General features: G+C 48.9%; 1 protein-coding gene and 1 non-coding gene across 5 annotated transcripts in view; one reads left to right on the forward strand and one right to left on the reverse strand.

The window, feature by feature from the left end:
* The window catches only part of GPR107 (G protein-coupled receptor 107), a 67,137-nt gene that overhangs the window by 11,705 nt on the left and 31,788 nt on the right, over window positions 1-23,644 (reverse strand). For all 4 annotated transcript variants that reach the window (XM_036260710.1, XM_036260713.1, XM_036260711.1 and 1 more), the window contains 7 exons: window positions 23,023-23,133; window positions 22,560-22,693; window positions 18,973-19,048; window positions 17,172-17,245; window positions 16,322-16,439; window positions 12,627-12,757; window positions 8,486-8,529 (listed from right to left, as the gene is read on the reverse strand). In XM_036260710.1, coding sequence (XP_036116603.1) covers window positions 8,486-8,529; window positions 12,627-12,757; window positions 16,322-16,439; window positions 17,172-17,245; window positions 18,973-19,048; window positions 22,560-22,693; window positions 23,023-23,133 — 688 coding nt within the window. The remainder of the gene's footprint in view (window positions 1-8,485; window positions 8,530-12,626; window positions 12,758-16,321; window positions 16,440-17,171; window positions 17,246-18,972; window positions 19,049-22,559; window positions 22,694-23,022; window positions 23,134-23,644) is intronic.
* Window positions 4,598-4,700, forward strand: LOC118630375. Its single transcript, XR_004959612.1, has one exon. It is a non-coding gene; the product is annotated as a small nucleolar RNA U13 (small nucleolar RNA).

Raw genomic sequence — 23,644 nt, forward strand, 5'->3', positions numbered from 1 at the left:
GCTCATGCCATCCAGGACACATGCTGGGACTGACAAAGGACCTTGGGAACAACCAGTGTTGTCCTTAAGAAATGCAGCCACAACAACAGAGCTCGAGGTTGTTCCCAAACCCACCCGTTGACAGACAGCATAGCTAGTCATGTGCAAGACGTCTGCTCTGGCCGGTTTGGCTCTGCGGTTGGAATGTCGGCCCTTGGACCAAAGGGTGGCAAGGTTCAATTCCCAGTGTACCTGGGTGGCGGGTCTGATCCCTGGCTGTGCAGGAGGCAACCAATCAATGTGTCTCTCTCCCTCCCTCCCTCCCTTCCACTCCTCTCTAAAAAAATCAATGGAAAAATATCCTCAGGTGAGGATTAACGACAACAACAAAATGACATTTGTTTATGAGACAACGGCAGTGGGATCAGGCTCCTGGGTCCTCCATGGGTGTCTAGTCACAGCTGAGGCAGTGAAGGCAGGGAGGAAGCTTATTTATTGTAGTAAAAAACAGGAGTTGGTAACAGTGCAGGCCCTGTACACCTGAACATCTTGGGTTCAAATTCCAACTCTGCTGCTTCCTGGCTGTGTGACTTCAGGTAAGTCTCCTAACCCCCTGAGTCTGTTTCTTCATCTGTAAACAAGAATAACAGCACCTACCACTGGGTTGTTGGGGCCGCGCACAGTGAGCACCTGATGATTGGCTGACGTTATAGTATCAGGACTGTTCTGAAATTGCATCATATCAACCAAACACCGAATGTGGCACATTCTGTGTCACATTGGCTGCCACCTCTGGCACAAATCCAGACTCTAGTAGTAAACGGGAACAAGTGGTGACCTGGGGACTGCCAGAGGGCCCTGGGCTCTCCGGGATGCAGTGCTGCCACGCGCACAGGATGATGAGTCAGCCTGCTGCACCAGGATGAACACCGCTGGGCACAGGAAACCTCACCAGCAGAATGCTCTGAGCAGTGATGCAGCAGGAAGCAGCCTGGAATCCCAAACCTCCCCGTTTTCTTCTAAAAAAGCTTTCCCTGGGGTTAAGAATGCTAACAGCTTGCTGTTTGCTGGACCACAGCAGGCTGGGCCCCGGGGACTATAAGACTCACCAAGTCTGGGCTGGCTATTTCTGACCCCACCACGAGAACAGCAAATATGGTAAAAGAATGAGCATGGTGAGAAGAAAAATGCCTTGGCCAGGAGCCAGGAGACCTAAATTCCATCCCCGGCACCATCATAACTCAGGGTGCAGAGCTGGGCTGGCACATCCTTCTCAGGGCATTGGTCTCCTCTTTTGGAGTTTCTTTATGCAATGCTGACAGCGAGAGCACCGGATCACCCAGAGAGCTCCACGCAGTGTGGATGCCCGGGCTGCCCGAGTCTTCAGCATTCTGGAAAACCTCCCGGGGAAGGGGAGGAGAGACTGGGGCAGGGAGGAGCATGTGCACCTGCTTCAGGAGCTCCTACAGGCTGGCCTGCTGTGGGATCCCTCTTCCTCTCATTCACTCTCAAAATGAAATAAATCGATAAAAGGCCAGGTCTCTGGATTTTGGCCCACACTTTCTACGGACGAGAACAGAACAAGTGCCCACGGAGGCAGAAGTTCCCATCCCTTTCAACTGCCCAACAAGCTAGTCCTGTCTGTGACCAGCAGTGAAGAGCAAACACAACCCGCCCAGGGGAGGCACCGCCCCTTCCCTAGACCTCTGCCTTTCCCTTGAAGCCACAGAGCAGCCAGCTAAGCAGGCTGGCAAGACGAGAGCCCGTCGTCTGCTACCTCCCCAGCACAGCCCTGGATGGTGCTGGAACCGCGACAATAACAAGAATAGCAGCGCTGGTCCTCACCACCTCCTGAGTGCTACCCATGTGCCAGGCACCGGGCTGGTCACCGTCCAGGCTTCATATCGTGTAATCCTCACAAGAATCTCTAAGAAGGAGGGTGTTATTACCACCACCTCACAGGTGACGGACTTAGGCCTGGAGGTTAGGAAATTACCAAGGTCACACAGCTAATAAGTGGAGAAGCCAGTACTCAAACCCAAGTTCAACTCCCTCCAAGGACCAAGCTCTCAATGCCCATACTTTGCACTAGAGAAAGGCAAGTCACAGCTCTGTAACCCACTGGTCGCTCAGAGAGACTCAATTAGGGCTCAGAATGCCAGGCAATGCCAGGAGCTGCCAGCAATCCATCTTGAGGAGTTAATCCTAACTGATTTATGGGACACAGAGCAAAGGCCCACAGCAGCCAGTTAAAGGGTAAAAAATTTCCAAAACAATCCTCCCCTGGTGTGAGGAAAGCCTCGAGGCCCTGAACATTCCCACCGACCCATCACCCTTTCCTGCTTCCTCCCTGCTGCGCTGCAGAGGGACTGAGAGCCAGACAGGAAAATGGAAGAAATAAGGGTGCAGGCGCAGCCGGAATGGCACCACTTGCGCTGGCTCCCTCTACAGCTCAGCACTCCCCTCTGCCGAGGCCCCGGGCTTGAGCACACCGGGCAGCTTCCCCGTGCTCAGCGTCAAGCACAGGCCTGAAAGCTGATCTGGGACCACACTGGTCCAAAAGTGTCCATTCTGGAGTGTGATTAGCCTAAGGGGTGCCACCTGGCCTCCACTAAGAGGAGATCCCACTAGTCCACCTCACAAAGACAGAGTCCACAGGAAGTACATGAAAGGCTGTGATGCCCTGGCCAGTGTGGCTCAGTTGGTTGGAACGTTGTCCCGTATACCAAAAGGTCGCAGGTTTAATCTCACCTGATCAGGGCACATACCTGTTTCAGTTTCAATCCCCACTTTCTCTCTCTTTCTCCCTCCCTCTCTCTCTGAAATCAATCAAACGTATCCTTGGGTGAGGATTAAAAGAAAGAAAGGAAGAGGCTATGATAAGATAAGAACTAGGTAGAGAATAAAATTTCTTGATTTTTCAACTGTTGTCACGTGCGAAGTGGTTCAAATACATTTCCAATATACATTTCAAACAATGACCCAGGAGTGATCTAAAGTCATCAAATTGAACAGTAAAGGGCCTTGCATCTCACTGTAAGAAAAATATCTTAGCCCTGGCCAATTTGGCTCAGCGGTTGGAGCATCAGTCTGCAGACCAGAGAGTCCCGGGTTCGGTTCCACTAGGGGCACGTACCAAAAAAGAAAAGTATCTTAAATAAGTAATAAATGCATCAAAGAAAGAGGCAAAAATAGCCCGAGAGTGGCTGATACCACACCATACTAGGAAAGACTAACTCAATAACAGTTCTGTAGTCAAATCTAGTAAGTTCCACCAGGCCGGTGTGGCTCAGTGGTTGAGCGTGGACCCATACACCAAGAGGCAGCCGGTTCAATTCCTGGTCAGGGCACATGCCCAGGTTGTGGGCCCAATCCCCAGTGGGAGACTTGCAGGAGGCAGCCAATTGATATTTCTATCTCTCTCTCCCTCTCCCTTACTAAGTTAATAAAGAAAAAAAAATTTTTTTTTTTTTTTATCCTCACCCGAGGATATTTTTCCATTTTTTGTACAGATAGAGTGGGAGGGAGAGAGAAAGAGAAACATCAACATGAAGGGACACATCGAGTGGCTGCCACCCGCACGACCAACCAGGGCCGGGGACAAACTGCAACCGAAGTACGTGCCCTTAGCGGGAACCGAACCCGGGTCTCTCCAGACCGCAGGCCGACGCTCTAACCGCTGAGCCAAACTGGCCAGGGCAAGAAAAAATATTTTTTAAAAAGTCTACTAAGTTCCTGCCTCTTACCTTTACCTCCCTTCTGCTCTAGAACCCCACCAAAGGCCCTGCTGGAGGAGGGGCCCTAAGGGCCCACGCCCATCTGTCTCTGCGCAGCCGCAGTGCTGGGAGCAGAGGCTGCCCCACCGCACAGTGGGGCTGAGCTGCGGAACACACTGCTCCCAGCAGTCCACCACACACATTCGGTCAGCAACAGGCTGGGCCAGGAAGTTCAGACGTGCTGTTGTTTGAGGAGGCAGCCTGTTCAAGAGCAGACGCTTCTCAGTAAGACAACCTGACCTCCCTGGATACTGGAGTAATTAACCTAGAAGAATTGGTTTCAACAGTCTCCCAAGACTTGCAGAAAGTGAACGCATGCTAACACCACCAGGCACAAGAACTATGCCAAACCTGGGGAGGGCATGCCAACCCAGACTGCTGATTAGGAACACTGGGGGCTGAGGCCCCCACGGTAGTTAGTTCCTAATGTGTTGTGTTTTTTTTAATCCTCACCCAAGGATATATCTTCAGATAGAGTGGAGGAAGGGAGAAAGAGGGAGGGAAACATTGATGTGAGAGGGACACATCGACAGGCTGCTTCCCGCACGACCCCACCAAGGGCTGGGGATGAACCGCAGCCAAGGTACATGCCCTTGACCGGAATCGAACCCCGGGCTCATCGGTCTGTGGGCCGACACTCTAACTCAGATCTGTCAGTATCAGCCCTGCTCCCATAGAAGCCTTTTCAGAACTGAAAGTTCTCGAGCTTGCAGTGGTGGATATAACTTTTCTTAAATGAAAAATTGTGCTCTCAAATGAGAATTAGGTCACTGGTAGCAAATGCTTGTAGTTGTTTTCCTGCAGGGACATGCTCACTTTGTTCCTTTTCAAGAAAATGTCAAATCCTCTTGCAGTTCATCAACATGCCGACTGGGTGTTCGCGCTCTTGTGAGAGATGTGCCTCCCTCAAACCTGTTACAGCATCGGCACACTACCCGTCTGATACAAAACAATGTCTGCCAAAAGCCAAGTCCAAGCAAGTCACCACAATTTGACTGTCATCATTCTTTCAGATATAGATGATGTCCCAAGAGGAAAGTGGCCAGTTGAGCTGGCAACTCAGACAACTGGCATGTCTCCCTGAGAGCGCTCACGCTGGGCGCCCGCGACGTGCTCTCTGCACACTGCCCGCTCATCGCACAGAGGGTGAAGTCACGGCCGTGCAGTTTCCACCGTTTCATCAAGGCCACTCTCGAAACGAGTCCTTTTCACCCCCTGCAAGGAGGGGCAACGAAGGACATAATGGCCACTGACACACGTGGGTGCCACTGCTCTGAACCACGCTAAGGTGCCAGCTCTTTTACCCACTTCTGCTTTTACACTGGTGCAAATGTCAAAAAAGGCTGAGTGTGTCTTATTAAAAAATAGTTTGAGCCTGAAGACCCTCTTGAGAACTGCTGCCCTGACAAATCCTTACGGCCACAGCAGCTCGGCATGAAGCCGTTCCGCCATAAACCCTACAACTAGCCGATTGCCACTAGCTTACATGCTTTGGAAGCTCACTCACATAAAGGCTAAAATTCCTCAGAATCAGGCCTCTAAAATTTCTGCAGACACATAATAAAAGCCAGATAATCAGGAGCAGAAACAGTGAATTAAATGTACAGCGTATGTCCCCAAGCCAGTCTTCGAAGGCAACAACACTGGAGAAAGAGCAGCAGGCGGGACGCAGGCTGGAGGCAGGATAACCCTGGCAGGCGACAGCGGGACCACAGCTAGGTGTGCCTGTGCAAGACTCAATTACGCCTCCTCCCAGAGGACACAGCGCAGTGACTCTAAGAACGGATCTGACAGACGGCTGTGTGACAAAAGAGACAAAGATACAGCTTAAGGACAGTGGGCAGCTTCGTCCTTAAAGTTTCCCTCAGGTTCACTCAATCAAAAGGAATCCAGACACAAAGAAGCAAACAGAACCCAAACACCCCTCGGAAAGCCGCGTGCAGCCCTGGACACAGGAGAACTACACACGGCGTCTCCCCCACTTGCAGCCAGTCATCCTGCACTGCACCCACACTGAGTCTTAAGCCCAGGTCAGTGTCAAGGTCACACGCTGGGTCTGCGGAATAATGAGCCTGAGAACAGGCTCCATGCAGCAAACTGCTTCTGAATCCAGGAGGCATTACTGCCCATGGCCCTCACTGTGCAGCTGCCTCGAGGACAGGATGGAACCTCAGGAGGGTGAACTGAGGAGCAGAGGACCAACCACAATTCCCGGAACCAGCGGTGGGTCAGCCTGGGGCTCACTCCAGCTTCCTCGTACCACCTTGCCTCTGCCTGGAGTGGACGATCAAGGCACCGCCACGTTGCACCACACCCGAGGCTGGCTTCCCAGCACTGGGGGTGGGGTGGGAATAGGGGTGTGCTGGTCTTGCAAGTTCTCTGCAGGGCAGACTTCAGCTTTGGGAACAGGCTGCCCACACTCTGGAAGTGTCACAAGCATAAGCATTTTTCAAAGTATGGGCTGAAATATGCATTTGTGTATTAGCTTAAATGCATCCCATGGCCTAAATCAACTCTGAAAAAACACGAATCAAGAAGACACCCCTCGCTCGGCCAGTGTGGCTCAGTGGTTGAGCATCAACCCATGCACCAAGAGGTCGCCGGTTCAATTCCCGGTCAGGGCACATGCCCAGGTTGTGGGCCAAATCCCTAGTGGGGGACATGCAGGAGGCAGCCAACCGATGTTCTCACTCATCGATGTCAAATCAATAAAGGGGAAAAAAAAAGAAGACACCCCTATTCTAATCTACTCTGTCTCCCTTTCAAAGGTTTCATGATATTTGCTGATTAGATGTGGGTGCTTTCTTAACAGTTTGCCATCCTGAGAACAGTGAAGGAGAGCCCTGCCTTGTGTGACGTCAGTTCCATATTCGCTCTCTGCTGTCACCTGGTGGAACAAAGGAGGAACTGCCCCATGTGCCCCAGGTGATACAAAAGCCTGCCTATGCATCAAGTTTCTTTTTACTACAGCTGCTGGGGAACAATTAGATCCACCCTGGGCTTCACCTGCTGTGCTATCGACCCTGCCAGAGGTTTGGTAAGTCCTCAGTCATGACCAACCTCTCATGGGATAAATGGTCACAGAGACAGTTATCCCCAAACCCTCTGAAGGCAAGGTGGCAAAGGAAGAGACAGAGGAACCAGAATGATGGAGTGAGGAAGGACCAGAGGAACTCATGAAGAGGGAAGGATGAAGCCGATAAAAAAAAGTACAGATTAAATTTATCAACCAGAAAACACTGCCCTTGGGATTCTCGAACATTTTCTGCCACTGTCAGAAAACAAATCCAAAAATATTTAAATGTATAAAGACAAAAAAGTAAAATGTCTCATCTCAATATAATGAATTAGAGAAGACCTATTCATTAAGTCACTAAAATAACAAATGCATCTTATAATGTGCATTGATGAAGACCAAAAAAAACAAAAAAACACCCAAAAATATCCCCAAACTATTATTCCCAGAAGATAAGTGTTTATTTTCTTCTACTTTGGAAATTTTCTGTTTGCAACAAGGTGCTTTATTTAAATTCTAATTTGTGTTTTATGTTCTGCAGTTTTCCTTTACCCTATTTCCAGGAGCCAGGAGGGCTCTCTGAGTTCCGTGGCTTGGAGAAAGGCTGAGCCAGGCTATAATCAGATTTCTGGGGTGGGCCTTGGGAGACAGGACTCGGCACTGTCGGGGGCTCCCAGCCTAGGCAGGACCTTTACATACCAGGCTGCCCCAGCAAGAGCATGACATGCCGGACAGCAGGCATCTCCACAGCAACCACTGTGGCTCAAACCAGAAATAACCCGAATGCTGTGTTCTAGAAACGCCAGGAGCTTGCCCAACACTGGAGTGAAGCCTTGAAGTTGGGTTTAATTCACTTTAAAGAAAATAATGTGACATTAATTGCATAGCAAGGATGAAATAAAATTGGTTATCTATTACCTGTTTTCCAAATTTTCTAAACTGAATCCACATTACTTTTTAATCAGAAAACAGAGAAACAAAAATCACATTTAACAACGACAAATGAACACCCTGCTCCAAGAACACTACTATCAGCACTGTGTTGATTTCATGGATCCAGAGGCAGCCCGGACTTGCAGAGCACTGTTCCCGGCCCCAGTGGTCTGAACCCCTCAATGCCAGGACAGCCTGCAGTCATGGGCACTACTCCGATAAGCCCGGAACACACAAAACATTCCTTCTATTCTGACTTAGAAGGTATGGTTGGAAAATCAAGAAGATGCAAAAGGGCTTTTTGGCACAACCATTTAAAAATCACGTTTTAAAGGTTCTTTCCGGCAGCAGGCTCATAAATTAATACCAACACATCTATTTTGAAAGCGTGTTAAATCAGCAGGGACGGATGTTTTACAGAGCCGTCCCAATCCATAAAACCTCCTGTTCTCACAGTGAAGTGTTACCTGGTCCATCCAAGACAAGATTTTCTCTTTCTGACTCAGTTTTAACAAGGTGAAAATCACGCTTATGAGTGGAAATGACACGAATCATCTTATAACAAACGGCAATCACCCCCAAGCCTCCTTATACAACAGGTCTCTATGCTGTTCACCACCTTCTTCTTCACCAAACAATGCCCTGCTGCTTTTACAAAGCCCCCAGCTGCCCCCAGCTGGGACACCCAGCCTGCTCCTGCCCCTCTTCCTCCACCTGCCAGGTGAGCCAAGCACGTGGCTTCAGGGAAGGCCGAGCAGCACAGGAGCACCAGGGAACTTGCCTTTTCCATCTGTTGCCGATGCTTCTTGTAAATGCCTGATTGACCTACAAATAAACATTTGGAGAACAAAAGGTCAGCTAAGAAATTTGTACTCTTATTTCCAGGGCTAGTAACTTGAGGCCTTGAATCCCTCAATTATAAACTTAAAGGGTTAAACTAGATAATTTCAGACATTCTCCCCAACCGTATGATCTCTGATAATTAATACTTCCCCATGTATGGTGCTCAAGCCCAAGAATTAAAGATGCCCTCTGCTGACCAAAAACAGTCTGGCAGAGGCCTGGGCATGAGGAGAAAACAAAACATTCCTGATCTCTCTACCTACTCTCTCATTCCTACAACTACCCCCCATCCCCCACCCAAAACTAAGAGCATCACTGAGTTCACTTGCTCCCTGGAGACAATGGACCCCATAAGGTAGCCACAGGCCAACTTCTATAGTGTAGGTCTAGTGTTATGGGTGGAAGTGAGGTATCCCTTTCTTCAATGAGTGCTTGGGGTGGGGTCCTTATGATATCTTGAGGAAAAGGCTCTTCTGAGATTCGCAAGGGAGGATGAGTGACTTTTATTTGAGTGGAATTACATCCTTGGGTTTCCAAAGTCCCGTTTCCCTTCATGCAGCCGTAGAAGATGTGCAGCTGGGGATTTAGCGGAGCTAGAAGCCAAGCCAGCATCCAGAATTCCCGTTCCATGTGGGAGCTAGGTTCGGTTTAGCATCAGGCTAGTTGCAGTCCATTGTGCAGGGTTCACAGGCTGTGAGCCATGTGGGTGAAAGCAGGGGTGTGAGAGCCCTGCAAGCCAGGAGTCCCAGGAGTCCCCAAAACACGAGAGCACAAAGCTCTACCCAAGAAAGCAATGAGTGCAAGAGAGCAAACTCCTTTGTTTATGTGATTAAATATCTCAAATTTTCCTGGGCTTGCAGTGGCCACGCCTACTCTGGCCAACGACCAGTTTGTTTCCAGGTGTGACTGACAGGCAAGTACCTTCCCTATGTCACCCAGACTTTACTGGACATGCATCTGTTCTTCCCCTAACCAGACCCTTCTTCCAACGACCTGTGGGGCACAGACCAGTGGCTTTCTGAGGAGCGTTAAACTGCAGCTTCCTGGCAAAGCTGCACAAATGACACGCCTGTACTATTTGGCCTTCCCCTTGCTCCTTTCCAGTTATTGATAGCTGGATTAGTTGCAACAGTATCATTAGGAACTGTGAAGACATGGCTTCGTATAAACACAACCTTTCATTGACTAGAGATTTACAACTTGGCTGAAAAATGCAGGCCTCCAGGGAGTCTTTTTTTTTGGCTGGGACGTGTGGGTAACTAATGACCGTCATTACGGTTTAGGCAGGAGAACGTTAATATGATTAAAGAAGCTGCAGATCAGAGTTGTAGGCAGAGTTCAAAGGCACCATGGCAAAGACCGTCTTGAAGGAGGAGCACAGCACAGGCAGCGATGGGGCAGGGGAGAGAGCCAGACCTGGGCCAGAGTCCTAACAGGTCCACCACTCTCCACTTGACCCTGAATGAGTCTTTTCTCTTAAAACCCTCATGGTATGCCCACCTGTGAGAACTGACCAGAACAGCATGTGAAAGTAAGTAGCACCGAATTAAAAAGGTGGCTGAATTGGAATCCTTTTTTTTGATATAGTAAGAGTTTATAATTAGGATGCTCAAAAATGAATGATTTGAGACTTAGTATTTAAAAATGAATGTTCAGGCCCGGCCCCTGTGGCTCAGTGGTTGAGTGTTGGCCCATGCATCAAGAGGTCGCCGATTCAATTCCTGGTCAGGGCACATGCCCAGGATGTAGGCCCGATCCCCAGTAGGGGGTATGCAGGAAGGGGCCAATCAATGTTCTCTCTCATTGATGTTTCTATCTCTCCCTCCCCCTTTCTCTCTCTCTCTAAAAAGCAATAAATAAATTAAAAATAAAAATGAATGTTCTTACGTAACAAAAATGAAACGTAAACAAATATATTAGACAATAGTTATAGTAAAGAATATGCTGTAAGCCCTGGCTGGTTTGGCTCAGAGATTAAAGTGTCAGCTTGTGGACCAATGAGTCATGGGTTCAATTCCGGTCAAGGGCACATACCTTGATTGCGATTCATCCCCGGCCCTGCTTGGGGTCGTACGGGAGGCAGCCACTCAATGTGTCCCTTTCATGTTGATGTTTCTCTCTTTCTCTCTCTCTCTCCCTCTCTCTCCCTCCCACTCTATCTGAATAAAAATGGAAAAATGTCCTCAGGTGAGGATTGAAAAAAAAAGAATATGCTGTAAGAATGGGAGTAAAAGCTATTTGGTTCCCCGTGGTACACCAACTCAGAAGATTTTAGTTATAAACAAGAGGATGATGCAATTTCTGACGTAATTAAAACTGGGTAAACCACAACAGGTGTGTTCCTCAAATAGTTTGCCAAGTATCTGTCCATGTCTATTACAGCTGAGCAAATGAGCGAGCACAAATAGTTATATCCTTAATATGTACATTGTTAAGAGGTCGATGTCTTCTCATTTACTGTAACTTCTCCAATTCATCTAGTCTCCACACTAGCTATTACCTTTCTAAATACCGTGCATTCCATGTCCAAATGTGGTGCTTCTTAAATTGCTTCTCTAGTACTTGATTTTTCTCATTTTATGGCAATTTTCAGAATAGTTACCTTGAAGAAGGTTGCCATGTGGCATCTGCTTGTTAGTGTTGCAATTAACGAGTGATAGGCAGTGGCTATCTGTAGCTCTGTAGCATACCTGGCTCTCCCCAAACCCCGCTGACCCTTCCACTTTGCTAAGTGGCAGGTGTGAGTAAAGTCTTACAATAAGATGCTCTTTCTTCCTTCTTTAAACTTTTATATGTTTATTTGAGCCAAACTGATGATATATGCTGGAGAACATGATCTCAAGTGCTCCCAGAATGCTTGCCATCTGAAGACAATGCTGATCACCTTGTCACACATGCCTGAGTTAACTCATTTGTGGGCAGGATGCAAAGAGGTTGTAGAGATTAAAAATCTCATTTGTACTCTCTTCTCTGCTGAACTGATACATGTACACACGTGACGTATGATGGAATGAGGGTTAAGAATGAATCTAGCCCAGCTAGTGTGGCTCAGTGGATTGAATGTCATCCCATGGACTGAGAGGTCCCGGTTCAATCCCAGTCAGGGCACATGCCTGGGATGCAGGCTCAATCCCCAGTAGGGGGCGTGCAGGAGGCAACCAACTGATGTTTCTCTCTCACATGGATGTTTCTATCTCTCCCCTCCTCTCTCTCTAAAAAGTCAATAAAAACATATTTTTAAAAAAGAGTGAATCTAATTGGCTGAACGAGGACTACACTCCATTGGCACCATTTTCTAAATAATTAGAATAAGTAAATGACCTATAAACCCAGGATCCTAAAAAATATTAACTTAAGTGCATGGAGATTTGCAATGTGGAACACCTCACTTCTAATAGAAAGCAAGTAAATCTACTTTTTAAAGTTTCTTCCAAAAGAATTAACCGCTTTCAAGTAGCTACGGAACTAGATCATTGTAAGGGAATGTTTTATTTTTGCTCATCTTTTCCCCACTACTTGCTTCCCATTGAACCAAGAACTTCCTGTACTATGCATGAGACTGAATGAGGAGACTTTCTCTCATCAAGCACTGACTTGGCACTGGTACTTCTTAGCAAGCCATGCATGCAAAGTCTGCCATTTCCTGGAGTAAAGGAACCCACTCTGAAGAGGTCTAGACTGTTCATGTGCTGAGAGCTAGCATTAGTTTCACATTAAGGCACTTCTTCCTTATCATCTACCTTGGCGAGAAAAGCTCTTTTATGGGATTTCTTCAACTCCCTTCCCGCCAAATCTGTGCAGCTATTTTACATTGCTGCTAAGCTCTTATTATCAGACACTTCTCTATTGTCCAGCCCACACTAAAAGCCAGCCGTGGTATCCAACCAGCTCCATCAGAATCCACTGGGGAATCTGACAAGACACAGAAGCCAAAGTCCTGCCCTGGAGACTGATCCATGTCAGTCTGGGACCCAGGAGGCTGTATTTTTTACAGATGCCCCGTGATTCCCAGTTTGGGAATGGCTAGCACAGACAAGCCTTGTGGTGTGCCCGTGGCCCCCCTCCCCGCGGGTACTCACCACACCACTGGGAAGAGGATGGCCCCACAGCACAGCAGGTCCACCAGAAACAGAGAATCCTTCCACAAGGCGTACTCAGTTGTCCCCTCCTCGGTGGACTCTATGATGATGTAGGCCACATTGGCCAGGACCTAGAGGACAGAGAAGTCGGTAAGGCCTCAAAGCATGGGTAGATTTCCACAACAGCAGCCCCAGAAAGGGGTGGGCACCTGGGCCTAGAGGCCCCAACCTATGGCCACAGCAGTGCTCCCACGTGCTCGCTCTCCCACCATGCAGTCTGGCTGCTCCGACCAACAGAGTCACGTGGGAGGGACGCTATGTGATGTCCACGGAAGTGCTCCCACGTGCTCGCTCTCCCACTATGCAGTCTGGCTGCTCCGACCAACAGAGTCACGTGGGAGGGATGCTATGTGATGTCCACGGAAGTGCTCCCACATGCTCGCTCTCCCACCATGCAGTCTGGCTGCTCCGACCAACAGAGTCACGTGGGAGGGACGCTATGTGATGTCCACAGCAGGTCATACAAAGGGCACGGCTTCTGCCTGGCTCCCTGTCTCAAGAAACACCTGCAGAGCCCAGGGTCTTCTTGTAAGACGTCTGCCTGCCCTGAAGCTGCTATGCTGGGGAGACCAGGCAGAGATACAGGAAGATGCCTGAGCCCCAGCTGTCCCCAGTCCATATGATCGAGTCACTCAGCCCAGAGAAAGAGGCAAGTAGAGACTTCAAGAGGACCCAGCCCTGGCCACTGTCTGACTGTAATTGCAGGGGACAGCAAGTCAGACCTACCCGGTTAAGCCACTACCGACTACTGACCTACAGAAAACTCAAGAGAGAATAAATGATGGTTAAGTCACCAAGTTTACGTGTGGTTTATTGTACAGCTACAGCTAACCAGGACACCTGGCTTCTCGGGCACCCTAGGCTCAACAGGCACCCAGGTGCTGCACCCGACTTCCTGTTTAGCCACACTGCCCAGATTCCTCAGGCCCAAGGTCTCTCTGCGTGGGAACCTGGGATTCTCAGTGACAGTAACTCTTCTCAGTGCCAGATGGTGTCATCAGAGATCAGAGCGGCAAGAATGGCTGAGGGGCAGAGGAGCCCCGTCGCTCCCCCCAGGAATAACTCCCGTCCAGGTCCTCTGCGTGGGACACAGCTCAGTCCTTCCCCAGGAAGTTCTGCTGCGTCCATGCTCTGCCTCTATTTCCAGTTAAGGCTCTGTCTTGTGTGTTCAGTGCTGTTATTAAGCTCTTAGCATGTTGCGAAAAGTCCTACAGCTGGTGAAACTGAGACAGCAACACCTGAAAACCTGTGATGCTCTTCAGCCTATGGGCAACCATCGGAGACAGTCCTCTGAAGACCACCGCTAGGTGCGGACGAACAGAGAATCCCTCCACCACGGTCCCAAACACTCTGCTTGACTTGCTGTCTGCAATGGTCATTTTCCACTTTAACAAAGAATGCAGAATCTGCCCTGGCCGGTTTGGCTCAGCGGTTAGAGCGTCGGCCTGCGGTCCTGAGAGACCCGGGTTCGGTCCCCGCTAAGGGCATGTACCTCGGTTGCAGTTTGTCCCCGGCCCTGGTCGGTTGTGCGGGTGGCAGCCACTCGATGTGTCCCTTTCACATCGATGTTTCTCTCTCTCTCTCTCTGTTCCTCTCTCTCCCTCCCACTCTACCTGAACAAAAAGTGGAAAAATGTCCTCTGGTGAGGATAAAAAAAAAAAAAAGAATGCAGAATCTGTTGTGCTATTATTGGGAAGTCTCCAAGTGCAGTTTCTCTTTCTGTCTAGGACTTACCAGTTAAATCATCACAGAAGCCACACTTCGTTTAACACTAATGCAAACATGATTCTGAAATTTCAGTCTTCCACTGACACCCAGTGTCTGGTTCCTCCCGAGCCGGTCTGGCCCCCGCGCCTGCCCCGGGCTCTGTCTGCAAAGACGGGGTGGAGAGCAGCTTTCACAGCTTGCATCCCCAGTGGCACCTTGTCCTCGGTTCCTCTCCTCGAGCTGCGGTGTGCACCAGCCGGCAACAACGCTCCGGAGACCATTTCTCCAGCCCTCACTCCTCCTCAGACATGTGTAGTGGCCCCTCATGGCCAAAAAGAACAGCTTTAACTTTTCAGGTTGATGTTCAGGCCTTCCCAGACTAGCCCCTAGGTTTAAATCAGCATAACTCCCGTAGGTTTACTTGCTAAATGCCGTTTCCTGCCCTGGCCAGTTTGGCTCAGCGGTTAGAGCGTCAGCCTGCGGTCCGGAGAGACCCGGGTTCGGTTCCCGCTAAGGGCACGTACTTTGGTTGCAGTTTGTCCCCGGCCTTGGTTGGTCGTGCGGGTGGCAGCCACTCGATGTGTCCCTTCACGTCGATGTTTCTCTCTCTCTCTCCCTTCCTCTCCCTCCCTCCCACTCTATCTGTACAAAAAAATGGAAAAAATATCCTCGGGTGAGGATTAAAAAAAAAAATAAAATAAATAAATAAATAAATAAATAAATAAATAAATAAATAAATAAATGCCGTTTCCTGGGAGGGACCTGCAGGTAACCCTGTGTGCTGCTCCTCGGGAGGAACAAACACAGACAGCGGTGGGGAGGCTGAGCCGGCCCCAGCAGTTTAGGCCGGAGGAGGCTCGCACAGAAGGGGCGGGAACAGTGCTCGAGGGAAGGGACACAGGGAGCAGTGTGGCGGAGCAGGAAGAGGCCCAGGCCCAGCCTTCGTGAGCTCTAGACCCTGGCCGGTGAAGTGGCCCTGGTGGCTCAGCAGCCAGGACCTGGCCAGCAGCTCCTCAGCAACTCTGTCCACTAGACAGCAGCTCCCATGTTTCTGCTCTTCCTCTTTTGCCCGTCACCTTTGTCATCTTTCTTTCCTTCAGTGTCTAGGCAAGGCACACCTACACACAAAGCCTCCCCGAGCAGTCGAATTGGGTGACTAGTCTTCCCTTGGAAACCTTCAGCAACTGGCCTGTACTATCTGTTTGGCGGAAACATGTACCCACGGCCAATCCACCATCGCCGGAGCTGAGCGGGCTGATCTGGGCGTCCTGAGAGCTATCCTCTCCCTCCCCGCACCTGCCACATTTTCACTGTGCTCTGAAACGAGTTCAGGTGACGAGAACTTGATGGAACAGATGCGCTTCGGTCGAGCAGAGTACTTGTGCGTTCCTGCCAAGACCGCTGTTTACCACGAGCTCTTTCTGTCCTGGTGCTGCCTCCGGTAAGACTGCTATGCATCGTAAGACAAAATTCCTCCCCTGAAGCTGGCCTCGGCACAGGGCCCCAAACACAGGGAGACTAATAAATGTCTGCCCTGAGGGCTACTTAATATTCTACCTTGTGGGAACTCACTGGTGTCATTCACAGTTTTAAAACACTATGTTAACAAAATCGCTATGTACTTGAGCTTCTCTGCTAAGAGGACCATTTGGTCACAGGGCACACAGGTGCAGAAGAGAAGAGAAGGCAGTACGTGCCCCCAGCTTCCCAGCAGCAGTGCAGGTGTCCACATGACCGTTTACAGATGACTGACAGTCAAACATCTCCCAGTGCAATGACCTGAGGCCTAGGCCTGCCAGAATTCAGAAACAGAATCCCCAATTGCAAAAGCTGGGTTTTCTGGGTGGGCCGGGCCCCTCCTCCCAGACAGGCCTGGAGCTGCTAAGTGCTGAGACAGAACCAGAACAAGCAGATTAGCGGCCCTTTACCTGGAGTGGGATGACAATCATGAAGATCTTTTTGTCTTTATCGGACAGGATGTGCTTAATGAAAGCCCAGCCAGTGCCAATGAGCGCAATGGTGATGAACAGTAGTGCTCCTTTCAAACTGAAAGAGAAAAACTTTAGCAGACACGAATGGTCTCTTCAGACTCCTACCCTTCGAATTAGATTCTATAGCTCAGCTAATTTCAAGTGCTTCTTCCAAAAGACAGGTGGCCGCCCTGGCTGGTTTGGCTCAGCGGTTAGAGTCAGCCCACAGAGCCCTGGTCGGTTTGGCTCAGCGGTTAGAGCGTCGGCCTGCGGTCCTGAGTCAGCCCACAGACCACAGAGTCCCAGGTTTGATTCCAACTAAGGGCACGTACCTAGGTTGCAGTTCATCCCCAGTCCTGGTCGGGGTCATGTGGGAGGCAACCAGTCAACGTGTCCCTCTCATGTCAATGTTTTTCTCTCTCTCACTTTCTCTCCCTCTCTCTCTACCTGAAGATAAACAGAAAAAACAAACAAAAAAGACAGGTGGCCAAATTCAGAAGTTCATCTTAAGTGAGCAACACTTTCTTCCAGGTACAGAAATAGTTAGCTATGGACACCATTACCTGAGTGGCCAGTCCCCACAAGGAGGCAACCCCCTCCCAGGGGCACACCAACAGCCCTGAGTTCTCAAGTCTGAACAGCTCCCTGTATGCCACACACCTCTGGCATGGCAGGAACCCAGACAGGCTGCCACAGGAGGGTGGGGCCAGTCCATCTTGGGCAGGTCTCTTCCTGCCACAGCTTCCCTGACATCCCTCGTATGTCACCTCCTGGTGTGAGTGCGTCACGAGTCACCCTGCATACTTACAGGTGAGTGATGTAGTACACAACTGCCCAACCTTCGATGGGAAAGCCCTGGGAGGAGATGTAGTGGTAGTCGATCTGCAATCAGACAACGGCATTTCAGAAAGGTCGATGACCAGCCACCGCCCCAGTGCAGTCAGACCGGAAATGCCACAGAGGACCTCCTAACGGGGGTATCCAGTGACTCACTGGTCAATCCACAATAAAACATGTGAGTGCAGTCACGTGTCAGCTGGCCGGAGACACTGAGTTTCAGTGCTACTGGCACCCAGCCCAGGTCCCCTCTTGAGGCAGGTGATTCGCCCTGCAAATGGCTGCCTACTCTGTTTCTCAAAGCTCCACGTTCCACCGGCAGGGGTGGCTCAGTGGCTGAGCGTCGACCCACGCACCAAGGGGTCCCAGTTCGATTCCCAACCATGGCACATGCCCAGGTTAGGGGTCAAATCCCCAATGTGGGGCATGCAGGAGGCAGCCGATCAATGTTTCTCTCTCCCTTCCTCTCTAAAATCAATAAAAACATATTAAAAAAACAAAACAGAACCTGGTCCAAATAACTGATGAATACATTCTGTTGATTTTTTTTTAACTTCCACATTTCAAATGCCATAGGTCTTCTCAGTGTCCCAACCAAGAACTTGACCTCTCACATGCCAGCTCCCCTAAGTGCGTCAGTCACTCAGTCAGAAAAAGAATCTGTGTTCTTTGAAAACAATCTGTAAATTTAGAGCTACCTGAAGCCACCAACTCGTTTTAATGAAAGGGGCAAGTTCCAGGAGCGCACCTCAACTGCTCCTGGCAGAACTCGCAAAGGTGATACGCATCTGACACTGTTCCCTCTATCACACGTGGCTGCCTACATGTCAGTGACTCAAGGATCCTATCGTTCATTATCTATATGGTTCCAGAGAAAAATCTTTAACTCAGATCCAAATAAGAGATGAAACAAATAACTGCATCTCTTGAGACCGTGACCGGATATTACTTTTTCTGTAACAACATTTTTAAGAGCAGAAGGAGCACGTGTCTGAAGACTGCCACCTGTGGGTGCCTTGCAGGCCTACAAACTGGGCAAGTCGTGATCTCCCTCTCCTAGGCAGGCTCATGTCAACTCACGATCAGGATTAAATATTCAAAGCTTCTGTTCAATTTTACACCTCAATGTGCAGTGTCAACTTTCTCTCAAGTGTGCCAACACTGAACTTCAAATGGGAACATAAAGGTTTGGAAAAAGGGAGGGAGTTGTGGAAACACTTCAGCAGGTGGCACTCTAACCTCAAGAAATGACCCAAACTTGCCCTGGCCGGTTTGGCTCAGCGGTTAGAGCATCAGCCTGCGGTCAAGAGAGACCTGGGTTCGGTTCCCTCTAAGGGCATGTACCTCGGTTGCAGTTTGCCCCCGGCCCTGGTTGGGGTTGTGCAGGAGGCAGACACTCAATGTGTCCCTTTCACGCTGATGTTTCTCTCTCTCCCTCCCATTCTACCTGAACAAAAATGGGAAAATGTCCTCAGGTGAGGATAAAAACAAAAAGAAATGACCCAAACCACCAAACAAAAACAAAGACATAAAAACAAACGTGTGTTCTAGGAAAACTCTGGGCCAATAGCTGATATAGAGGGTGTCTCTGTCTGGTTGTAGGGAGGCTGTGATGCTTTACGCCATGACCAGCCCCACCAGGTCAAAGGAGGCGTCACAAGAAAGGCATCTCACCTGTTTCCCACAGATCCCCTTTCTCCTACACTGATTTTCCCTGATCGCACAGGCATTGTACATCATTTCATAAACGACCCCAAAATACTAATACATACCGCATGGAACACCAAAGAAAGAGACTTGGTGAAAGGAAGGGCTGCCATCAACCAGTGAATCTTAAATACATCATTCCTATAAAAACAGAAAGAAAAGAATGAAGGAAATATTCCATTCTCTCACAGGACAGCCATCAGACATATTTATAAGGAGGCAGTAAATACAATCCAAGCAAACCATAAACATGAAGCCTTTTTTTAAAAGTCGCTTCTTCCCTGGCCAGTTTGGCTCAGCGGTTGAGCGTCAGCCTCTGGACCAGAGAGTCCTGGGTTTGGTTCCCGCTAGGGGCACGTACCACACACACACAAAATAATAAAAAAATAAAAGTCGCTCCCGTCAGTAGGAAAGGCCTTGAATGGAGTCCTAGAGTCACCTCTACCACAGAAGTCTTTGTTGTGAATGGAACCGAGTTCCGCACTGAAGGATGACAAGTTCTGTCTCCGGTGAGACGGAAATCTGAACAGGCTTCCTCCTGGAAAGGCCGGGGGGGGCGGGGGGGGAGGGAGGGGGGCCGTGTCTACAGACACACGAAGCCCCAGGGAAGCAGAGGTGAGTAGGTACAGCGAAAGGGCCATGAGCAGCCCAGGAAAGGCGGTGCGGAGCCAGGAGCAAGAATGGTCATGCCCCCTTCTCTCCCTTCATGGCTGGAACCTGCCAAACACACCAGGCTAGTGGGATAAACACCCATTCCCACCACCACACCTTACTCAAGTTACCTGTCCACCTGCTGGGCATTACATTCCTCTACCCTTTGCCACCTCACCCTAGGACTTAACTTAATAGGACACTGAGACCATTATGGAGAAAAACATACAACTCTATTCAAGTCCACACAGACTTGAGTAAGAGCCACAGGGGCAATTCACACTCGGACATCAAGACACGCTGCAAAGACACCGCAGTACAGAAGGTGGGGCGGGGCGGCCTCGGACCAGTCAATCGCTAGACCAGATATCACCATGTGAAAAACGGTAACAATACCTATAGATAGTATAAATTAAAAATGCACACATCAGCCCTGGCCGGTTTGGCTAAGCAGTTGGAGCGTCAGCCTGCGGTACAGAGAGACCCGGGTTCGGTTCCCGCTAAGGGCATGTGCTTCGGTTGCAGTCTGTCCCCAGCCCTGGTTGGTCGTGCGGGTGGCAGCCACTCAATGTGTCGCTTCACGTCGATGTTTCTCTCTCTCTCTCTCCTCCTCTCTCTCCCTCCCGCTCTATCTGAACAAAAAATGGAAAAATGTCCTCGGGTGAGGATAAAAAAAAATAAATGCACACATCAGTAAACATTACTAATTTATAAACATGCACAAATATCCAAAACACATATTAAACAGGTGAGTGGCTGGGAAGGAACGAGGGGTAGGAAATGAAGGGAAACCAAGGAGAGGGCCTTGCAAGGATGGTAAGGAGGGCGTGTCCTAAACTGACACATGCTGTTTCCGGAATGATTTCCTCCCTGGTAATTTCCTGTCTAGTGCCCAACCACTTGAAGTCAAAAAGGAAGTCCAGGCCAGAGTAGTTTGTCACTCCTGAGCAGCAACGAGATGTGCGCACAGGGTGAGACTGCCCACCGCCGAGAGCAGTGCTCACTCACCCACCCGGCAACCCCGACTCGCAACCCCGCTGAGGCCACGATGTGATGGAAAGAACACGGGCTCCAAAGCCACACGGAACCAGCTTAAAGACTGGTTCCACCCTGACAAGCTTCATCTCTCCAAACCTCAGTAACCTCTTCTGAAAATGGGGCAACACCTGCCTACCTCAAGCTGTTGTAAGATTAGCTGAAATAACCAACATCGAGTGCCCGACTCAAAAACGACTAGCTGCCTGTGTTCCCTCCATCGGCCCAGGATTCCCTGCCCACGCTCTGGGGCGCTGGGGCCCACAAGAGAAAGCACAGTGCTGGGAGGAGCCACATGTGCAGAGCAAGGAGATCTGGGCTCCAGCCCCAGCTGTCAGCTGACTGGCCATGGCTCTCACTTCCCCTCCCAAGGCCTCAAGAAAACGAGGCAAAGGTCTCAGCTCCGTGCAGTCGAAGCGGCTGCAAGCCTCTGAGATGCACCAGCAGCCGCGAGTCCTTTCCATGACTCGAATTCCAGCCTCACACAACTGGGGAAGATGAGGATGGGACGGAGGGTTTAAATCATACATGTTTTGTATGAATACTATCCCTCAACAAGAACTTTAAAACATGTTGTACAAAGTATATCAGCCTCATTTAACCACAGATTTAAAACTGCCGCCACGGTCTTTATTATATAAGCGAACCAGTGACAAGGACTGCTGTATCACTAAATAAAGGGAAATGTAAACACCAGTGAACATCTGGGTAGAATGTGCCTCATGTCCACACAGCATCCTGATGCGCAGAAGCCCCGCACACACTTAACTCTCAGGAGCTGAGGCTCTGAGGGGTAGCCAGCACAATGACCACTGTCCAGGTTTTGCAGCCGAGGAGGAAGGACCTAGAGCAAAGCCAGGCACCTGGGCGATGAGTCAGCATTCACACTTGAAGTCAGGTCTCTGGCTCCTAGTTCTTACTTTTCCAATAAGACAAAAGCAAAACTTTCTTTTAAAAGTGAAACAAAAAAATCCCTTTTATGGCCAAACTTAGTAGGATTCCTTTTTCTTGTTAACAGCTGCCTGGTCATCTAACCCAAACGTGACCATGCAGGGCCCTCCACAGGAAAGGAAAAGCTCTTCCATCGGGTGAGTGTGCAGGGTACTGCAGCAGGAGCCGGCAACTGCGCCCCAGCTAAGCATGTCCACTAGAGCACAGGCCACAAGAGTAAGAGAGGAGTCAATTTCTGCCCCAATGTTCCAGAGAAAGAGGTATTTGGGATTCTTAAGTATTATTATATAAATTTAAATCCATACATATTACAATACCATATTCATGTACCATCATTTAGTTAGTTTATGAGCCTTAGCCTGTAACAAATACTTAACACTACCCTTTAAGTGAAAATTCATAGTTTGCTTCTCAATTTTGCGGGAAGAGACATCTTAAACACTAGCTCCACACACATGCAGCTTGCAGCTGGTCTGAGCCAAGCACAGGAAGTTAGAGCCACGGGGGTTTCAGAAGAAAGGCCAACAGCCAGGCAGACGGACTTTGAAGAGGTTTCCTCCATGACAAGCCCCAGGAGGGTCAGTATCGGAAGGTCAGCAGCTCTCCCAGCCCAGCTCTGAGCTGAGTCTTCTGTAGGAAGCAGTAACTCACGCTCTCAGCCAGGCAGTGGGTCACTGTCCCTCATCTCCCTCAAGGACAAAGAGCCCCTGCCTGGGACCAATGTGTTCACCAGGAGTCCGGCACAAGCATCTTCACTACAGAAACACTTGGCTTATACATTTTATCTTGCTTATACATTATTGAACTATTTGGATCTGCATTTTAAACAAAGCAATGGGAAGTGAGCAAACACCAAGAAATGCAAAGCTCCTGCAGTCTCCCTACGTTCTGGGGACAATGCCCGCTGAAGAGAAGGCCAGTGCCAATCCCTGCCAGGTGCAGAAGCCAGCAAAAGATGACATTATACAAATCCAACACACTTGAAGTTGAAGGCCCCAAGAAAGTAATATTTTACCGTCGTTTTCGAAGGATGTGAATCCAGATGGTCCCAGAAAGGAAAAAGAAAAAGGCCATAAAAATGTATAACTTAGGGAGAGGAATTTCTCCTGCAGAGAGGTAGCTGTCAGGATTCTTCTCTGTGATCTCAATCTGAAACCAACATGAAATTTATTTTTATTTTTCAGGAACAGATAATTCTATATTCAGCAATTTGTAATCTTAGCTGTTTCACTTAAGCTTAAGAAAGTGAGTACCAGCAGACAACAAGCACATTCTCAGGGCACAGGTTGAATGTAAACACATCCTAATTGCTTTATAGTTCTTTGTCTATAAATCTTTTGCTGAGGTACCTGCCCACTGGCCACACCTTTCTCTTACTTTGCTTAAGTGTTCTTAAAACCTATTCTTACAGAGAAATACATGTCTCATTTTACACAGCTGACAAAACTCAAGTGGAACAGTTCCCATATGGTACTCACATCAAGGCTGAATAAAAACTTGTCATTAGACTGTATTTTAGGTCCAGGGCATTTATGAAAATAAAGACTGTAGAGGCCTTCCTGGTCATTGGTGCTGATGTTAAAGAAAAACTGAAAGTGAAGAAGAAAAAAATTAAAGGGTACCCAAATCCTCAGCTAAATGTTTAAGCCTTAGAAAGAAATCATGAATACTATGAACAGAAGAGACTACTTAAATAAATCAAATTCTCCCAGAGAGTTTAAACAGGCAGTCTCTTCTGTGATTCCCTTGCAATATTTAGTTATAGCAACCTTCAAGCTAACAGAAAAGTTGACAGAATTATACAGTGAATACCTATACACTCACTACCTAGACTCCACAATGAACATTTCACTATCCTTGCTTTTTCATGCACCTATGCAGCGGTGGTGGGTTTTGGCAGAGGTCTGCAGAGGTAACCTTAGAGGCAATTATCTAGTTTTCAAGCCAATACATTATTTTGCTCTTTAGGTAAAAATACTCCTGAAAAAGGAAGAAGGTTCATTTGATACTTGACAAGATAAAGAACCAGTACTACCTTCATTAAAATTTATACCCGTGATTTTATACAATAGTAATAGATGCTACATTTTCTACATTCAG

Source organism: Molossus molossus, unplaced genomic scaffold, assembly GCF_014108415.1.
Source record: "Molossus molossus isolate mMolMol1 unplaced genomic scaffold, mMolMol1.p scaffold_m16_p_14, whole genome shotgun sequence".
NCBI classification, from domain to species: Eukaryota; Metazoa; Chordata; class Mammalia; order Chiroptera; family Molossidae; genus Molossus; species Molossus molossus.